The sequence below is a fragment of the Anas acuta genome, chromosome 2 (assembly GCF_963932015.1).
Source record: "Anas acuta chromosome 2, bAnaAcu1.1, whole genome shotgun sequence".
Taxonomy (NCBI): domain Eukaryota; kingdom Metazoa; phylum Chordata; class Aves; order Anseriformes; family Anatidae; genus Anas; species Anas acuta.
In genome coordinates, this window is record NC_088980.1 from 5,460,257 (window position 1) to 5,477,975 (window position 17,719).

The following is a 17,719-nucleotide window of genomic DNA, read 5'->3' on the forward strand; positions in this document are numbered from 1 at the left end:
TGTTTTATCTTCCTCATTTCCACTGACGCAACAGAGATCCCCAGATAGTGAGACTTCAGGGGATGTCTAGTGCCTAGAAGCAGGCCCCTCTCAGCAGAAGGAATGCGGCTCTGGGATTTATTACCACTAGGGATCCACTCGGACCTCTTTGGTAAAGAATAATCCCATAACTCTGCTAAATCTCTTAGTTATTTAGGTAGAGGGGTTCAGGACTGCCTTGAGAAGACAGCCAACATGGAACACAAAAGCGAGATCTGTCAAAAGGAAACAAATGGAGTAATTTTGTAGGGAGTGAACACCCTATAAGGGGTGTTTGAACCTCATATGATAATCCTGCCGTTTGTTGGATAACAGGAACTGATGAGTAGCTCCTGATGATGGAGGAGGGTCAGTTTCAGGGGTTGCTGCTTAAAAGAAACAATCGTATCCCAAATAAAAGTCTGGGACAAAGCAGTAGCCCAGATGTTGGAGTACCTGAACAGGCCTAGTGTTCTGAGCATTGCTTGTTCAAACCTAATTAATCAGAAACCCAACTGCAAAGCCACTCAGATCCTGACAGATGTCCTGTTCTTGATCCAAGTGAATGTGTGCAAGAGGGGACTGCTCCCAGCTCATCTCCTTACGATGGTGAGTTGCTGCTCTCACCTGCTCCCTCACAGAGCGGTGTCTGAGGGATCCCAACCAGGCTGGGTAAAATCTCCTGGGTTAGCTGGAGCTGTTGTTGGCCTGAGCTAACCTGGGGAATTGGGACATGGCTGCTGCTGGCAGAGTTGGCAGCTCCAAAGCTGGATGTGCAAAAGTGCCTCAGCTTTTGGGTGGAAAAGGAGCAGAAGCAGAGCCATGGACACAGAGATTGGGTGTACATCATCTGTCAGCCTTTCCTTGTGAATCTGATGGTCTGGGTGTTGGGTGGGACAATCACAGAGTCATTAAGGCAGCAAAAGCCCTCCAAGATCACCTGTTCCAACCATCCCCCTACCACCAATGTCACCACTAAGCCATGTCCCCAAGCACCACGTCCAACCTCTCCTTAACACCCCCAGGGTCGGTGACGCCACCACCTCCCTGGGCAACCCGTCCCAATGCCTGACTGCTCTTTCTGAGCAGAAATGTCTCCTCATTTCCAACCTGAACCTCCCCTGGCATAACTTGAGGCCATTCCCTCTGGTCCTATCACCTTCCCCAGCTCCATAGCCCTGCTCTGGACACACTCCAGCGCCTCGATGTCCTTGTATTGAGGGACCCAAAGCTGAGCACAGCCCTGGAGGTGCAGCCCCAGCAGAGCAGAGCCTGGGGGGACAATCACCGCCCTGCTCCTGCTGGCTGCTACCAGCCAGGATCACAGAATCACAGAATTTCTAGGTTGGAAGAGACCTCAAGATCCTCGAGTCCAACCTCTGACCTAACACTAACAGTCCCCACTAAACCATATCCCTGAGCTCTACAGCCACATGCGCACACTGCTGGGTCACACTCAGCATCCATCAGCACCCCCAGATCCTTTGGAGAAGCCTGGAGCTGGACAATAAGACAAAATGTGGATTCCTGAGGTGCTATTTGGGAAAAAAAAATATTAATAATAATAATAGTAATAATAGTAATAATAAAGGCTCGTGAAGCGCAGATCCTTCCTCCTTTCGCCTCCCCCCGGGGGCGGCAGAGGCAGAGGCGGGTCCTGCCCCGTGAGGCGAGGCGGGGCGGGAAGGCTCCGGGGGAGGGAAGAAGAAGCCGAAAGCGGCCCCGGCCATGGCCACGGCACCGGCGAGCTCGGGCTCGACCCCGGATTCAGCTCCGGGCTCGACTCCGGGCTCGGCTCCGGGTTCTTTCCCCCCGGAGCTGGCGGCCGTGCCCATGGTGGCTCTTAACTACGGCGTGAGGCGCCGCCTCGGTCTCTACCTCAACCCCCGCACCGCCGCCGCCGCCGACTGGACAGCGCTGGCCGAGGAGCTGGGCTGCGAATATTTGGAGATCCGGCGGCTGGAGGCTCTGCCAGACCCCACCGGGGCTCTGCTGGACGAGTGGCAGAGCCGCTGCCCCGGCGGGGCCACCGTGGGCCGCCTGCTCGAGCTGCTGAGGCAGCTGGAGCGCCACGACGTCTTGGTTGACCTGGCGGCCAGCGTGGGTGAGGCGCGGGTGTACCTCGGGGGAGGTGGAAATGGGTCCGAGGGGTCCGGGTTTTATCCTGGGGATGTCCCCAGAGGGGGTGTGAGGGGAGACTGAGCCCCACGGCTCCTTACTGGGGGTTTTTGGGGTCACGCAGCGACGCGGCAGCCCCTTCACAGTTCCTCCTCACAGGGCTTTCAGGAGGGAAGGGCGCCCCGGTTCTGCTAACCGTGAGCCCTGCGAAGTAATCGCGAGCTTCATCTTATCCAGAGGTCCCCCTCGGTTCCTATCAGCACGTCCAAGGATGATTTCGGCACACTGGGCCATGAGGAGGCTCAGATATTGAATAATGTGGGAGTGGTGCAGTGCTAGGGGGAGATTTGGGGTGCAGGGTGTGCAGCACCACCTGTAGGGTCAGGGTGCCAGGAGGGGAAGTTCATTTCCATGTAAACCGAAAAGTTACGAGGCAGAATCAGCACACAGCAGTGAACGTGGGGGCCCCACAGCTGCTTTTATAACCTGTGCTTTGTAGCCTCTGCTCGCGATCACAGGAGTTCACAGGGAAGCCGGCTGCGAGAACTGGAGGGGAACTTCACTGCCGAAGCGCTTCCAAAGCCAGGGGCTGCTCTGAGGCCGTGTGTTGTGGCGTGTCGTTTACGGGGTTACCGATGAAGAAATAACAAATCTCATTTCCTGTTACTGCAAGAGCTGAAGCTGTAGGAATGTGGCTGCGCGGAGAGCCTGACTACGAACCGACGGAGGGCTTCCCTGTGCTCCCGCTGCTCTGCCCAACGAAGAACGCTCTGAAGACTTTGGGGAAAGGAAAAAGAAATCAGTGTGTTTTGTGAGCCACAGCTGCGTGAGGGACCTGAGGTATCAGAAATGGCACACATCGCTCACTGAGGCTGCTCGTGGCCCCAAATTCAGCCGAGCCCCCAGGAGGGAGTGCAGTGGGCTGACTTCTTCAGACCCCAGACAGACAATAGCGGGGTGAGCGGGAGGAGCCAGAGCTCCAGGAAAGCCACAAGTTGAGCCCAGCTGTGGGCCACGCTGATAAAAGGAGACAGATAAGTTCTTGGAAGAAAAACCCACTGAGGGCTGTAGGGCTGTTCGGTACAAAAATATTGCCACTGGCTCAGGAAATGTCTGAGCTGCGAGTTGTCCAGAACATAGATCTTACAAATAGATTACAGCTAAAAGATTAATTTTGGAAAATATCACTCTATGTTTACTTTATTCTTCTGTTCTTCCTCAGACAGCTGTTTTTGAGCATTGTTTGGACAGTTAGATGGACCCACAGCCTGACCCAGTGTGGCCGTTCCTGTCTTTTATGATTTTTGGCTGAGGATTGCGGCTGGGCCCTGCAATCTGTTGCTAGTTCTCCAAACTCTTGCAGAAGTCAGAGCTATTTATTTTATAAGAAGAAAGAAAATGGACAGTTGCATAAACTGTCACGTGCGGTATGTCCTGATGTGAAAGGCATCTTCGTGAACTAGGACTTCACGTATTAGGACTTCAGCTGTGGGATTCAGCTCAGAGATTAAAACATCAGCATTGAGGTTCCTGTGGTCTCTGCTTCCGTTACGGGAGGAGCAGATCTGGGGCGCGATGCAGCTGACCCCACAAAGGCGTCTTCAGTCCCTTGACAGGCCTCAGGATGTCCTGCATGGCCTCTACCTCCTGATTGTCACAGGTCATTTCAGGTCCAGCGTCCTACCTGCGGGTACAGGGGGCAGCTTTTCCATCTTAGCAGCAGTGCCCTATGTTTAATTTTTCTCAGCAGCTTATTTCATTGTACGATCGTCTTTAGGGATGTAAAATTCGTTGCTTTGGTACGTGTGTACTGGTTCCTGCTGAAACTCAGTGATTTTTAAGTCTTCCTGACCGGTTACAAGTGCTGCTTTCCTGCTTGACAGGGTGTGGGTCTGTTCTCTCTCTTACAAGGACCACATGCTTATCTTTTCCACTTTAGGTTTCATGTTTTATCCTCCCCAACGCCTTTTATTCCTTCTCTCCAATACTTCAGGCTTTGTTTGACTGTCTTTGACTCTTGTTCGTTCTCATTAACCTGTGCCTGCCCAGGCAGTGACTCCTGCTGGGGACTGATCCACGCCAAATTACTGCAGGTCTTTCATCCTTTCAGGCTCACTGGTGGCTCAGGTTTATGCTGCAGGAATCGATGAGATTACAGCATGAAGCCATCAAAAATCTGTGAATGTGGCTGGTCCGGGTGAACCAGCAAGCACCTGGGAGTGGAGAGGTGACCAATCCGGGAACCAAGCTGCAGAAACTCATCTTGGGCCAGCACAGATGCCACTTCTGCAACGAGGAGAAAGAAGAAGAGAAGACAGAGAGCAAATGCATTTAAAATGAACACCTGCTCACAACTGCAGGCAGGGTGCTTCCAGGCACTCCTTCCCGCTGCCAGGGCTGCAGTGCCAGCCATCCTTGTTGCTTTTTCAGCCTAACCCTCGGAGTGACTAGGGCTTTCTGACTGCTGCTTGTTTTTTTTTTTTATTATTATTTATTTTTTTTATTTATTTTTTTTATTTCTATATATTAAGCACAGCAGAAGGCAGACAGGAGGTTCATCTTTTTGGTAATCGCCAGTTTCAAATCTCCTTTTACTTTCAAGTTCTTCTGTAACTGCCCGTTTCAGGGTAGCGGAGGCTGCAGGATTTCTTGTCGCTTCTCCAAAGACTTGATTATCGGATTTACCACTTCAGTTTTGAACAAAACCTGTTTGTAATAGATCAGGGCTGTTCTGGCTGGGAAATTCGTAGCAGCAGACCTCCTTGCCCTATCAGTTATCCCAGTGCCTGAGCCACAAGAAGGTTTCTGATAGCTCTTGGAGAACATAAAGCCTTTTTCAGGGGCTTGCTGGAATTTTGCATGTCCCTCCTGTTTGTGATGAGCACACACACTCATCGTGACCTGCAGCTCTGGCTTACGAAGGCTGGAGGTGTGAAATCAACTAAAGTGTGACATTTATTAGGAAAAGGAAAAAGAGGAGGAGTTCTAATTGAGATTCCCCCTTGCCAAAGTTATTTGACAATGTTAAATATTTCAGAATCACAGCAGTGGCAGCCTGCAGTAGGTTAAGTGATGCTTAAAGTGTACGGGGATATACCAGAGCTGAAGTTTAAAACAATTAGAAGAGAGTTCTTTACACAGCAAGAGTGAGCTGGAGCTAAACGCTGGAGGAGATGCTGGAGGCAGCAACGAGAGGCTTGAGGAGGGGTTAGATAAACTCCAGGTCAACACTTCCGCAAACAGGCACCAAAAACCAGGCAGGGTTTTACTCTCTGAAATCCTTAATCCATTAAATAGGTTTTGAATTCTGTTTTGACGAGCTCCGGCAGCGTGAAAGCGCCGTCACGGGAGCCTCACGTGCCGCTGCTGCTGTGTTTTTGCAGAGGAGGACTGCAAGAAGTACTTGAAGAGGAAGCAGCAGCAAGCCGAGCAGCCGCTGCAGGTGCCGGCCGTCGACAGCAGCGTGCCGAAGACGTCGGAGCTGATGGGCATCACCACCAGGGACGATCCGTACGGTGAGTGCCTGCCCGTGCTCGCAGCACTGCACGATGCCTCGCGTAGAAATCGCCTCCAGCTGCCCAGCACAGCCCTGCGGGACGTACAGAAAAGCAAAAAGGCTGGTCTGAGTTTGGGATTGCCACCTCTGCTGTTATCGTTGTTCCCACCAAACGTCCACCGAGCAGCAAACACGTCGGGGTTTGTGCAGCGGCTTTGCCTGCTTTGACCCACAGCAGCTCTGTTTCCCTCCCCTCCTGGCAGCCAAACTGCCCTTCTGCTTGGCTGGGCGCTGCTTGGGCTGCATCTGCCTGCCGGCTTGCTGCTTCTCTCCTCAGCTTTCGGGGCCTGACCTACTTCTCACTCTCGCAGGCTTCGACTGGCATAAAAACTTTACGATACGTGCAGTGAAACTGGCACGGGAATAAAATAACGCAGTGGAAAACTATCCGGCCATATTGAGGTGCTTAATTCCGAGAGACGTGGCCCTTAAAATTAAGAGCTTTAACGTTGGTACGAGTGCTAAATAAATGAGAGCTGCCAGAAGTGAATGTTCGCTGCAGGAGTTCATTTGGAGAAGATGACAGCTAAAATTGTCATGGTTTCAGGGAACGGAACGGAGCTGTTTGATGCCTTCATCTGCTACTGTCGGAAAGACCTCCAGTTTGTCCAGGAGATGATCAGGGAGCTGGAACAAACAGAGTTCAAGCTGAAGCTCTGTGTCTTTGACCGGGACGTCTTGCCAGGAACGTGTGTGTGGTCCATCAGCGGAGAGCTTATAGAAAGGAGGTGAGCAGAGGGGTCAGCTCGGTGTGGTTTTACCACGATTTCTGCAGCGTGGGGAAATACTGACCTTTGGAGCTCTTTTGCTCCCTCAGTCCTGCCAGATTTAGCTCTGTGCAGAATCCCCAGGCAGGAGTTTGCACACAGCAAAGCCTTCCCTAAAGAGCCTAACACGCAGTTTGCAACCAGGCTCCTCAAACGAATGGAAGCAGGAAATTGGTGAATAAAGCTCAAAATTATTACGCGAGGTGAATTCAGTCATATAACAGAGCTCTGTCCAGTTAATTCTCACACTAACGATGCTCAGTCATTAAGGGGAGCATGCGAGCAGATAATTAAGATGGCATTTTTATAATAGATAAAGAGAGGACCAAATAAAGATTGCACAGACAATCTGGACTTTGCTATTTCATCTTGTAGTGGTTCAGTGTATTTGTAATGAAATTTTTGTGCGTAGTGTAGCTGTCTGTCTGTCTGTAGTCTGTACCCTGTGCTTAATGCCTGCTGGAACACAGCTCCTGGGCTCATTTCTCCATCAGAGCAATTTGGAGGCATTAGTAGTTTTACCAGTGATGGTGAGAATTGTCTCCGCTGACTTTTTATTTTTTCTTCTCCCTTGACTGCTTCGGTTCCAGGTGTCGGAGGATGGTGGTCGTCATTTCAGACGATTACCTGGAAAGCGACGAGTGCGACTTTCAGACCAAATTTGCTCTTAGCCTTTCCCCAGGTAAGATCTCCCAAACATCCCACTTAAAATTGCCTCTCCACATCATAACTTGTACTACGGTCACATGTGAAGCTCGGCTGAGATCAGCGCCTTACTCGTGGGCACTGCACAAATGCAGAATGAGGTGTGGTCCTAGATGTGATTAAACAGGTGAGATAAATACAGGTGAGAGAGGAGAAAATGATTAATCAACAGCTACAGAAGCAGTGACTGCCTCAGACCCAGGCTCTTTCCACCGACCAATGTTTCACACGTGTAAAAGTCACAGGGACTGCCCTGGGGCTGCCCTTCCCTGAGCAAACAGATTTATCACCGCCAGAAGCAGACACTGAAGCTAACAGTGGTTTTACACGTTTATAAGTTTTCAGCTTTGATGGGAAAAATCTGTTCCGTGTTTTTGTTGGAAAAAAAATTGGAAAAGCATCCGTTTGTTGCTGTCGGGTCTGTTCAGGTTGCTTCTCTCAAAGCAGCGCTCAGCCTACGCTTGTCCCTGCTCCTGGGGAGGAGGAACTTGAGCAATATCTGTGGGAGTGCCCACATACCGAGCCTTGTTTCTAGGTGAGGGATTTGGCATGGCGTTATGACATGCCAGAAGTTAAATCAGAAGCCGGTGGCAGAGCTGGGAGTTGGCAGCACCTTCCTTGACACAATAATTCCTGTCGTGGCCATTAATCCATCGAGCATCCCAAGCGCACTGCATTGGCCCCTAACCAGGAGGATTTGCAGCGAAGTGCTTTCAGTTCTGGTGTTACATCTGCAGTTAGGCCAGCAGGAAAAGGGAAAAAAATGCCCGTTTGAACGTAAAACCTGAGCTCTGCCTGTAAAAACAGGCATGTGAGTACGGGCTTGCAGAAGGAACACGACTCGCTCGCAATTTCACCCCAGTGACGAACTGGGTGGCTTCACACAGCACCGAAGCACCTCCTGCAGTTCCCAGATCTTGTCCTTGCCTCATGCTGGTGACAGGTGTCCCTGTGGGAAGCTGTGAGGGGAGAGCTTCCTCTCCAGAGCTCCTTCGAGCAGCATTTGTCATAGGGACGGTTGTCTGATCGTGTGCGTGCCCCCCAAAAAGCAGCTCCTGTTATAAGGGATCCCTCGCAGCCCCTCTCTGCGGCCTCTCTGAGGGATTCAGGGCAGGAAGAGAAAGACCTGGAGATAACCCAGCAGAACTGACCATCTAGGAGAAGCTGAGTGCCTCGATTTTATCTCCAAGCACATCTGGAAGTACTCAGCACTGCACTCCTGGTTGCTTTTGACAAGAAACTGCACTTTGTTTTTCAATATCTTTAGTTTGTTAGAGCCTCACCACTCCCAGATGGGCTCAGCGCGAGCTGCCACACACAGGCTAGATGAAACGTGGGACCTGAGCTGTATTTGGCTGAAACCTTCTTAAAGAGGGTTTGTGATTCAGAACCTTGCTCTGCAGGGTGAGAGCTCGGGGCGTTGTGCTGAGATGACACAAAATCGGGACCAAACCTGGGTCCTGTGATGGGTGTGCTGCTGTGAGGAGGAAATGCGTACAGCATCCCTCCTGAGACCCCACCGGGAGCCTGTGCTCAGCTCTGGGGCCCCCAACAGAAGGACAGGGAGCTGTTGGGGTGAGTCCAGAGGAGGCCACGAGGATGCTCAGAGGCTGGAGCAGCTCTGCTGTGGAGCCAGGCTGAGGGAGTTGGGGTTGTTCAGCCTGGAGAGGAGAAGGCTCCGGGGAGACCTCCCAGCGGCCTGCCAGGGCCTAAAGGGGGCTGCAGGAGAGCTGGGGAGGGACTCTTGGGCAGGGGGTGTGGTGATAGGACATGGGGGAATGGCTTTAAACTAAAAGAGGGGAGATTTAGATTAGATATTAGGAAGAAATTCTTCCCAGTGAGGGTGGTGAGGCCCTGTCCCAGGCTGCCCAGAGGAGCTGTGGCTGCCCCATCCCTGGCAGTGCCCAAGGCCAGGCTGGATGGGGCTGGGGGCAGCCTGGGCTGGTGGGAGGGGGCCCTGCCCATGGCAGGGAGTGGCACAGGGTGGGCTTTGAGGTTCCTGACAACCCAAACCACTCTGTGACTCCGTGATCTGAGCGGGGCTCTGTGTAACGCTCTCCCTGTGCTCACCTTTCAGGCGCTCGTCTCAAGAGGCTGATTCCCGTGAAGTGCAAAGCCATGAAGAACGAGTTCCCGAGTATCCTGCGGTTCATCACAATCTGTGATTACACCAATCCTTGCACCAAAAAATGGTTCTGGACAAGACTGGCCAAATCCCTCATGCTGCCATAACGCAAAGCTACGAGTGCCGGCCGCTCTTTTTTTAATTTTTCCTGACTTTGCCTTCGGGACCATGGTGTCGCTCATGCGGTGCCTTTTACCACTGCAGAACTTGGAGCCTCACCATCAGTGCTTGGAGCCGGCGAGTGGGAGCAAAGAATTTTCTCTTCTGCTTTTTCTTAACCTGTACGGGGAGATAAAGGAACTGCCCGGGTGTTCCTCTTCAGATCGGTGAGCAACAGCGCCCAGCATTTTGTGTAGTAAGAACTTCTACTGGAGATAGAGGAAATACACATTTAAAAACTGAGTCACTAACACGAGAAGGCCAATTGTAAGCATTTAGTGAAACCTGGGAACATAAAATGCTGGTGTAAGATAGGAAATGCCTCAAACTGCAGGCTTTTGTAAACAAAATTGTCGTGCTATTTTAAAAGCTCTCTAAGGGCTACAGTGACGTTTAGGGTTGGTTTCTTGTTAACACGTCAGTGAAATCCCACGGCTGCTTGGTGATCTGCAGGAGGGGAGGCTTCGGACTCCAGTTCCCAGTTTGGGAATGGCCAGCACCAGCAGAACAACCGATTGTGGCACCAAAATCGGCCACGTCTTCTGGTCTGGTTTTTACCTCTATTCTTAGCAATATCAGGAAAACTGAAGCTGTTATCCTTGCAATTTGAACTGATGCAGAATCACTGAACTCAGCTTTATTTTCCGCGGATGTTTCCATCCTTCGGCTCTCTCACAGGATTCCCGTTCCGCGTTCATTTGCAGCGTGAATCCCTTGGCACCAGCGCTTCCTGAGGTAGTTCCTCAGGTTTGACAGAAGTGATTTTTTTTGCTTACTGAAGCGAGAACTGCGAGGAAGGACGCGCTCTGGCAGCGTGTCTGCCCGTGTTCAGGTGACATCTGATTAAGTAGCGTGTCTTACACCAGGATTTTACACTCCCAGGCCTTGTTAAACGTTTACAACAGACACTTGTTATTAGAGAATCAGTCTTTAAACCTGTATTTTCAGGGGGAGGCCTCGCTACACAAGGTGCAGGGTGCTTTTGCTCACTGACTTGAAGAGGAACAGAGCTGGGCACCGCCGTGGGTCCGGCTCTTAAACTGTGTGACCTTTAAGAGCCTGCCAGAAGTACATCAGCTTTTGGGATGCCTCAAAGGCGCAAGGATAAATATCAAATAAAAAGTGTCCTGAATTATAGATGGGGCTGTTTAAATTATAAAAGATAATGTGCCCTTAATAGGAAAGAGCATGTTTGAATTAACCAGCAGAGTCACTGATGTGTGGGCAAGAATTCTGCCCCAAGCAGTGCTTTCAAGTGACCTGTTGGTCTATTAAACAGCTTTTCAGTAAATATTTACCCACTAATTGGGAAGAGGGGAAGCTTGCTCGTGTATCTGCAGTTGTCTGAACTCTGCCTCTTTGTTCCTCACTTCAGCCCCTGCCTCCTGTTGATTTTACAGCTTAATGGTTTACTAGTTTACATTTTTAAGGTGGATATGAGTTTTTAAAGATGTTTTAAAGCATTACCAGGGCTGAGTTCCTCAGACAGGAATGTGCACATTTCTTTTCCTCACCCACGCCAAAAATGAATGCTTACTCACCGGGGGCTGCTGCTCCCTCCTGGCTGGGAGCACTCAGGCCTTGATTTGAGCACAGCAACGCTTGGTGACACCTTTTATGCCAGCATCAGGGCAGTTTGGGACTGCAAACTGTGTGTTTTTCACTCCTTTCTACAAACACAACCGCTGCCACGGTGCCAAGGTGACATTTGCATCTTCCTGTCTCCAATAAGAAGCCCCCTGGGCACGGGAGGAGAAAAGTTGAGCTGATGATGGGTTTCTAAATAGTTCCTCTTCGTGTCCTATCGCCCTCGGGCCTCTCCTGCAGAAACAGCCAGCTGCTTGCCTCGGGGCTTCTGCATAATCGTTAAATGTTAATTATGGACGAGTTTCTGGAGGCTGCTTGATCCCCGGCCGCTCCTGGGGCTTGGTGAATTCCCATACTCCAGAGTGCCTCTCAACATTAATTACGGGTCATTACTCACAGGACTGAACCAGATTCCTCTCGAATTGAGGGCTGAAAGAACTTGTCCGGTGTCTTATTAGGGGCAGGAACAAAAGCAGGAGGCTCTGTGCAGACGCTAGAGGGAGGCAAAGGTCCGTGCTGCCAGCTCGGGAGCTTGTGCTGTGAGCTGGAGGGAGCAGCTTGCTCACTCCATGGAGGAGAAACGGGCACTGATTGCTCCCTGCCATGGCCTGAGTGAGTCCTGGGTGAAGATGGGGAGTGTCCGGGGCTTTTTTCCTTTGCCTCTCACAGCCTATTTTAAGGGAACTACACCTAAAATAGGTGGATGGAGGCAGATTCAGCCCTTCTGCGTGGGTCCTGATGCTGCGCTTCGGGGCTGGGGATGTTGCAAAGCGGAGCAGTTGCCCTAGGATGTAAAATAGGTGGTTTAAATGTCAGTCCTTTCCGAGTAAAACCCAACGTATGCACTTGTGACATTTCTACATCTGTCTTGGCACGCTGACTTTATGCAGGGTGACGCCTGTGGGTGACAAAATGCTCTTACTGTCAACGCGGCCCCGTGGCAGCACGGTTCCCTTCTCCCCTCTTCGGTGCTTATTGGAAGGTCAACGTTCTGAACACCTGGAAAAAAGAGATTTAAAAATAATGATTTTTTTTTTTAATTTTGTTTCTTTCCCTCCCCGAAACTGTCCTCATTGAATCTGTTAATACCAAATCGTTTATTTTTATACGTACACAGATGTCTTTATATTTCTATCCTGATATGCATTTTAGAAAAGCGTTTGTGTTGTACAGGCATTCTGAAAATAGCCAACACCTCTGTGGTTCTTCCTCCTTGCCAGCAAACTTTTGCTACCTCTGAGAAAACATTGTAAAATAAAGCAGAAAACCCCCATGGGCCGAGCGTCCTCCTTCCTGGGCGTCGGAAAAACATATCCTGGGTCTCAGAAGGAAGCGTTAGTGGGGAATAATACGGGCTGGTTCTTTTTTCTTTTCTTGTTTTGCCTAAAAAAGCTTCCTCAGTGAAGGCTTGGAATGGGGAGAGGTGTCGTTGTGTCACAGCAGCAAGAAAATTACCAAGAAATTGTACTTCAGAGACATGTGGTTCCTCTCCTTTGCAGCACACGGCCTGTGCCTCGCGGTCCCTAACAGCATCCCTTTCGATGTGATGTTGTGGCACTCAGTGATCTGGGTGATTTTTGCCTGTATTTAAGTGTAAAACTAGCTCAGAGCCCGGTGGGGTCAGGGCTGTGGTGGCTCCTTTCCCTCTGCCATTTTTCCTGTGCCAGAAGGAACTTCAATTTCATTCCCTTTTACAGCTGGGAGGCAGGAATGTTGGCACCATCCCCTCTTTTTCTGGAGGACAGCGTTCACCTGGTGGCGTTGGGTAAGGTGCAAAATGCTCCGAGCTTCGGGGCCGGAGGGTGGTGGATAAAGCACTGCCCTGACGGAGCAACAAACTCCCCTCTGCAACTGCTCCTGGTTCAGCTGACGCAAGGCGCCGTTCCCAAATCCTGCTCCTGCCCTGGGGCAGTCCCTGCCCTCCGGACACGGTTTGGTGCAGCTTCTCCTTCCAAACTTCTTCCTGGCACACCTGGGGGGTGAGGACATGGGTGGCAGAAGGCTGGGAGCACAGAAGCACCGGGAGAAACATGCCAGGGTTTCCTCGACTGCCAAGCACACAAATTGGCCCGGGCCAGACAGATTTTGCTCTGCTCGCAGCCCGAGCGTGCAGTCACGTGAAGGAGGAAAAAAGGAATGAGCCAGGCTGGGTGCCAGCCTGCAGGGGGAAAAGGTCAGTGGGTTTTGCTGCTGGCTTCACCTGCGCTGAGAGCAGAGGGGCCCACAGGCCAGGAGGTGCAGGAGCCGGGGGAGAAGAACCCCCAGTAGGAATGTGAGGGCTCGAAGGTATGAACCCGATGGGGTTTGTTGAGGAAATCAACCCTACAGGGTGATAAAAAGGGTCTTTATCCACCCATTAGGGTGAAAAGTATGGACTCGGAGGGAGTGTGTTCGGGCCCACGTGGGCGTTCTGATGAAGTGAACTTTCACAAACTTTTTTTTTTTATTTTTTGCAGCGTTTTTCTGGCTCTGATCCGCAGCCACACTCGCCTTCTGTCAGTGTCAGCAGAACGGATTTCAGAGCTGCACGTCCTGAGGTGCTTAACTGCTCGCCTGCCAGCCTGTGAGCCGCCACCTTGGGAAGAAAAAATGCAATTCAGATGGGAAAAGTGGGTAAATGAACCTGAAAATCCACGTGTTGGTCCCTGTGCTGCCCGAGCCATGGTGAGCCATGAGGGCTGCTTCAGAGCAACATTTGCAGAAATGTTTGGAAATCTGCTGGAAATTTGAGGACTAAAATGGACGTTGGCCTTAAAATGTCAGTGCCTCAGCATCTCCAAACCTCACAAGGGTATTAAAAAAAAAAACAAATAATGATACTGAAAACACAAATTTTTCAGTATCATTAATGGGCTTTTGAGATCTTTCGAAAGAAAGGCGAAGAAGAGAAATATCATGGTTTTTCCTCCAAAGCTATTTCCCCTAAAAACAAATATCCCCTGTTTTTCCTAACAGTTATTCTTTAGCCTCCTTGGTGACTTAACCTCTCCTAGCACAGCGTCTGGCATCTGGCTCGCTGCATTGTTTTATCGAGCGCTGGGAATGGAAGCTTTTAAGATCTCCTCTCTGAGCTCTCAGAAATCTGCCCTCATCAGCATGCGGCTCTTGGCAGGCGGCTTTTCCTTCAGCTCCAAGACATGCATGTTGATCAGTCATCTCCCTTTGTTACCTAGCATCTTGTCATCGATTTTAATTGTCGGGTATTGAAGAGGAAGCATTCAGCACACGTCGAACCGCCGGCTACGAAATCTTGCTTTCTGCACCTCGCGCCAGACGGTGCGCGCAGTTAAACCCTCCGGAGCCGGGGATCTCTCTCCCTCCCTCTCCCAGCAATCTGCACAAATTATGCAGCAGTCAATTTTTTTCCTATTAAATCTATTTCTGATCCTCTGTGACAGCTTTCCCTGCCGCCTGATTTCACACTTCAGCAGTTTGTTTCTGCATTTTTTTTTTTCCCAAAGGGGTGGGGATGGAGTGCACGTAACTCACAGACACCTTGCTCGTGCCTCCCCAGTTCCTTCTCCTACTTAAACGATTTGTATGGCTTCAGGTGACTGCAAATGAAAGGACTCCTAGCGAGCCTCCTTCTCCATTTCTCTGTTCTCTGGGGAGCTTTGAGTGCTTCCCTCATTACCGAGACATCCAGATGCTCAAGGCGTCAACTCCCAGATTCTCGGGGATCCAAAGAGACCTCAGCAAGAGCAGGCAACCGCAAAACAGCCTCGGATTTTAGAGTTCACCTGATGCTTCTTCTGTGGCTCTTCTCTGGCTCCTTGTCAGTCCTGAGTTGTTCCCTGAAATTTCCTCTCCTGCTGCTGAAATGGAGACAAAAGCACAACTTGAGCCTACGTCTGATGGCGAGGTGAATTTTCACCTCCCCGTGATGCAAAATATCAAAGCAGGGAGCTGGTGGGATCCATCAACTCTTCTCCTTCCTGCAAAATACCTCCTTATACTTCGATAGTTCCCATCTTTTTAAAACACCCCTGCGCTCGCAGGGAGCTTTCACTGTAAATATTTCCTCCTAGTCAAGGTTTTCCTTGACTTGGGCTACACAAAAAGCCAGCCTATTTTTGGCAGCCCGCAGTCAGTGACATAGGAATCCATGAGTAGGGAGGAAAGGATGCGAACCATCCAAACAGATTTATTTTCTTTTTTTTTTTTTTTTTTCAAACGAGATCTCTTTACATTCCTATCGACACAGTAATAAGCTGTGAGTCACCGTTACACTGAACTCTTAAACTGTGATTGCAAACTCATGGCATTAGGATCTGTTCATGTGAACCACTAACCTCGCCTGGCCTCGGCGTAGCTGGATTCAGGGAGATATTTGTAAGATATCTTCCCTTACACTTCTCATTCCCAGATGGCAAAAAATAAATGAAATCGTATTCAGCCTGATCTTTTCTATTTCTAAGGTTTCCCTTCTCACTGCCTTTTAAAGTGAATTCATCATGCTTCCCTGTAGTGCCACAAAAGATGTTTTATTTTATTTCTTCAAAGTTTGCCAGCTGTAAATGGGGCAGATTTGGCCTGGGCAACTCCCAGCTGCCAGAATATCCACGAAGCATCACCTGAAAGCAGCAGTTTCTCTCCCCAAAGACTGCTTTCTTTGTTCAGTCCTGCCACGACCAGCCCTCGAGATACGATGTAAGTCCCCATGGACACTCAGGACTTCTTGGCTGCAACACCAAACAGCAAGGAGGCGATCTGGCATTATTAAGCTGATTTCTGTTAGGAGTTCTATCTGGATTTTGATAGAAGAGTTTTGCTGAATAATAAAATGCCTGAAATGGCCTTAAATAGAGGCACACTCACAATGCTGGATGTAACAGAGCCAACAATCTTTGGCCTCTCTTCATAACCTACAAAAGAGGAGCCCGTCCAGGTGCACCTGCTGGTGCAGCAGGGTTTGGATGCTTGCTTGTGTTGCGCTTTTAATGAAGAAGAGAAAAGTTCTGAAACACATCCTTATTCCCCCTGTCCTGCTCAGCCGTTTAGCAAATGCTTCCTGATCTAGCCTCCACAGAAACGGCCGGTGGGAAAACCATTCTGCCCTGATGAGCTGTTCCAAGGAGACAGCTGGATTCCTGGAGTTTAAAGAAGCACGAGTAAGAGAAACGTCTTTCAGCAGCTTCTTTAAACACACAGCATTGTTGTTAGCCAGAAGAAGGCAAGAACTGATTATTAAACTGTGGTTCGGGTATGTGGCAATCAAGATCTTGTCATAATTATCTCTTAAACCTAGCATCAATTTTGTATTAGATTTAAAAGAGACGGCAAAGCTATAATTTGTTAGAGACAAGGTTAATTGGCTTTCAATTTGTATACTTAAAAAAAAAAAGCATAAACATTGAAAAAAGAGTAAGAAGAACAAAAATGTCTTGTTCACATGCTCTTTGCTTGTTTCCTAGTGCTTAAAATCCGGGGATTTTGAGGGGAGGAAGGGAGAAAACAACGCAGCGTTTCTGCAGAGAGGCAGTGGGATGGGACCAGCAGTGTGTTTGCTGAGCGAAATCTGGTTTCAGTGCACACGCTGTAAGAGCCAGAATCCACCTGCTAGAACCGGGCCTTCAGCTACTTGACTTCAAAGTGACCCTGAAGGTGAGTTTAAATGCCCTACACACCGGCACTGAGCGGTGGGGCGGAGGTGCTACACAGAAGCATTTAGGAAAACCTGTCTGTGAGGTTTAGACTGGCACTGGTGTTTTGAAAACAACCACTATGAAAGACTTTCTCCAGTCAGAGTGTTTTAAACCACTCCTCCTTACTCCACTGCACGATCCTGGGCAAAAAATGCCGTGAAAAATACCTGGAGACAATGTGCATGCCTGCCTTTGCTGCCTAGAGAGCAAACCACCTCGTTTTTTACTAAATAACCAGCTGTTATTGGATAGAGTAAGATTCCCTCAATAAACCTGGAAGTATTTCCACGAAGAAAGACCAGCAGGCAAGTTTTGCAGGGAAACAAGGTCAGGCATTCTGCTTGCCGCTGCACACTCGCGCTGCTGTGAATGCACTCACACAGGCTTTGTGGGGCTGCCTCTTGCTTTAGCAGCCCAGGCCCGTACCAAGCAGTGCAATAAGCACATTCACTGCCATTGTTTGTAGGAATGGTGGCAGCTAATGTGCGGTCACTTACAAGCAGCGGTTTATGATGCCTTAAAAAGCTTTGAACTAGAAATGTGGCAGTAAATGCTGTGGCCCGAAACACTGCTGAACTGTGCCACTAAATGCCTCTGCACGGCTGCTCTGAAAGAGAGGCTGCGAGTTCAGCCGTACCAAGGAGCAAAGAAGCTATTTGAGAGGCTGCATGAGTGGTAAGATGAAATTTGCCATGGCTTGATAAGGGAACGAGTTCAGACTCGTTTTCTGTAATCCACGTGTAAATGAGGTTTATTTACGGTTGCCCTTATGACGAGGATAAAATGTGTTACCAGCCAGCGCAGGTTTTACAGGTACTAGAGGCAGTAACTTCTGCACACTGAGTATCAGAACCGCCACTCTATCCGTTCAACATCGCTTTTATGATAGCCAACATTACCTGAATGGGAAAAAAAAAAAAAAAGGCAGAGGGCTGGGTAGTGCCAGTAAGTTTAATTGGAACAGTAATTGGCTCACAAAGGCAGGAAACCATGTGCCTTACGAGAATGAGAGCATTTGGTGCATGCGTGTGTGTGCCTG

The 17,719-nt window shown here is 49.8% G+C and overlaps 1 protein-coding gene across 2 annotated transcripts; it reads left to right on the forward strand.

Annotated features, from left to right (window-relative positions):
- Positions 1–1,679: 1,679 nt before the first annotated feature.
- Positions 1,680–16,415, forward strand: MYD88 (MYD88 innate immune signal transduction adaptor). 2 transcript variants are annotated; one of them, XM_068673349.1, is made up of 5 exons: positions 1,680–2,122; positions 5,520–5,651; positions 6,240–6,420; positions 7,050–7,141; positions 13,492–16,415. In XM_068673349.1, exons 1-5 carry the CDS (start codon positions 1,747–1,749, stop codon positions 13,506–13,508), a joined length of 798 nt encoding a protein of 265 aa, XP_068529450.1. In that variant the 5' UTR covers positions 1,680–1,746; the 3' UTR covers positions 13,509–16,415. The 2 variants fall into 2 exon arrangements, with proteins under 2 accessions (XP_068529450.1, XP_068529449.1); XM_068673348.1 differs by lacking the exon at positions 13,492–16,415 and adding an exon at positions 9,242–9,501 and having other exon boundaries at positions 1,681–2,122.
- The last annotated feature ends 1,304 nt before the right edge of the window (positions 16,416–17,719 follow it).

What these genes read in the sequence shown, in the direction of transcription:
- MYD88 (XM_068673348.1), top strand. Translation starts at nt 1,747, where the DNA reads ATGGCCACGGCACCGGCGAGCTCGGGCTCGACCCCGGATTCAGCTCCG. An exon ending in CACCAGGGACGATCCGTACG is followed by an intron (nt 5,652 to 6,239) that starts GTGAGTGCCTGC and finishes TCATGGTTTCAG; the next exon opens with GGAACGGAACGGAGCTGTTT. An exon ending in GGAGAGCTTATAGAAAGGAG is followed by an intron (nt 6,421 to 7,049) that starts GTGAGCAGAGGG and finishes CTTCGGTTCCAG; the next exon opens with GTGTCGGAGGATGGTGGTCG.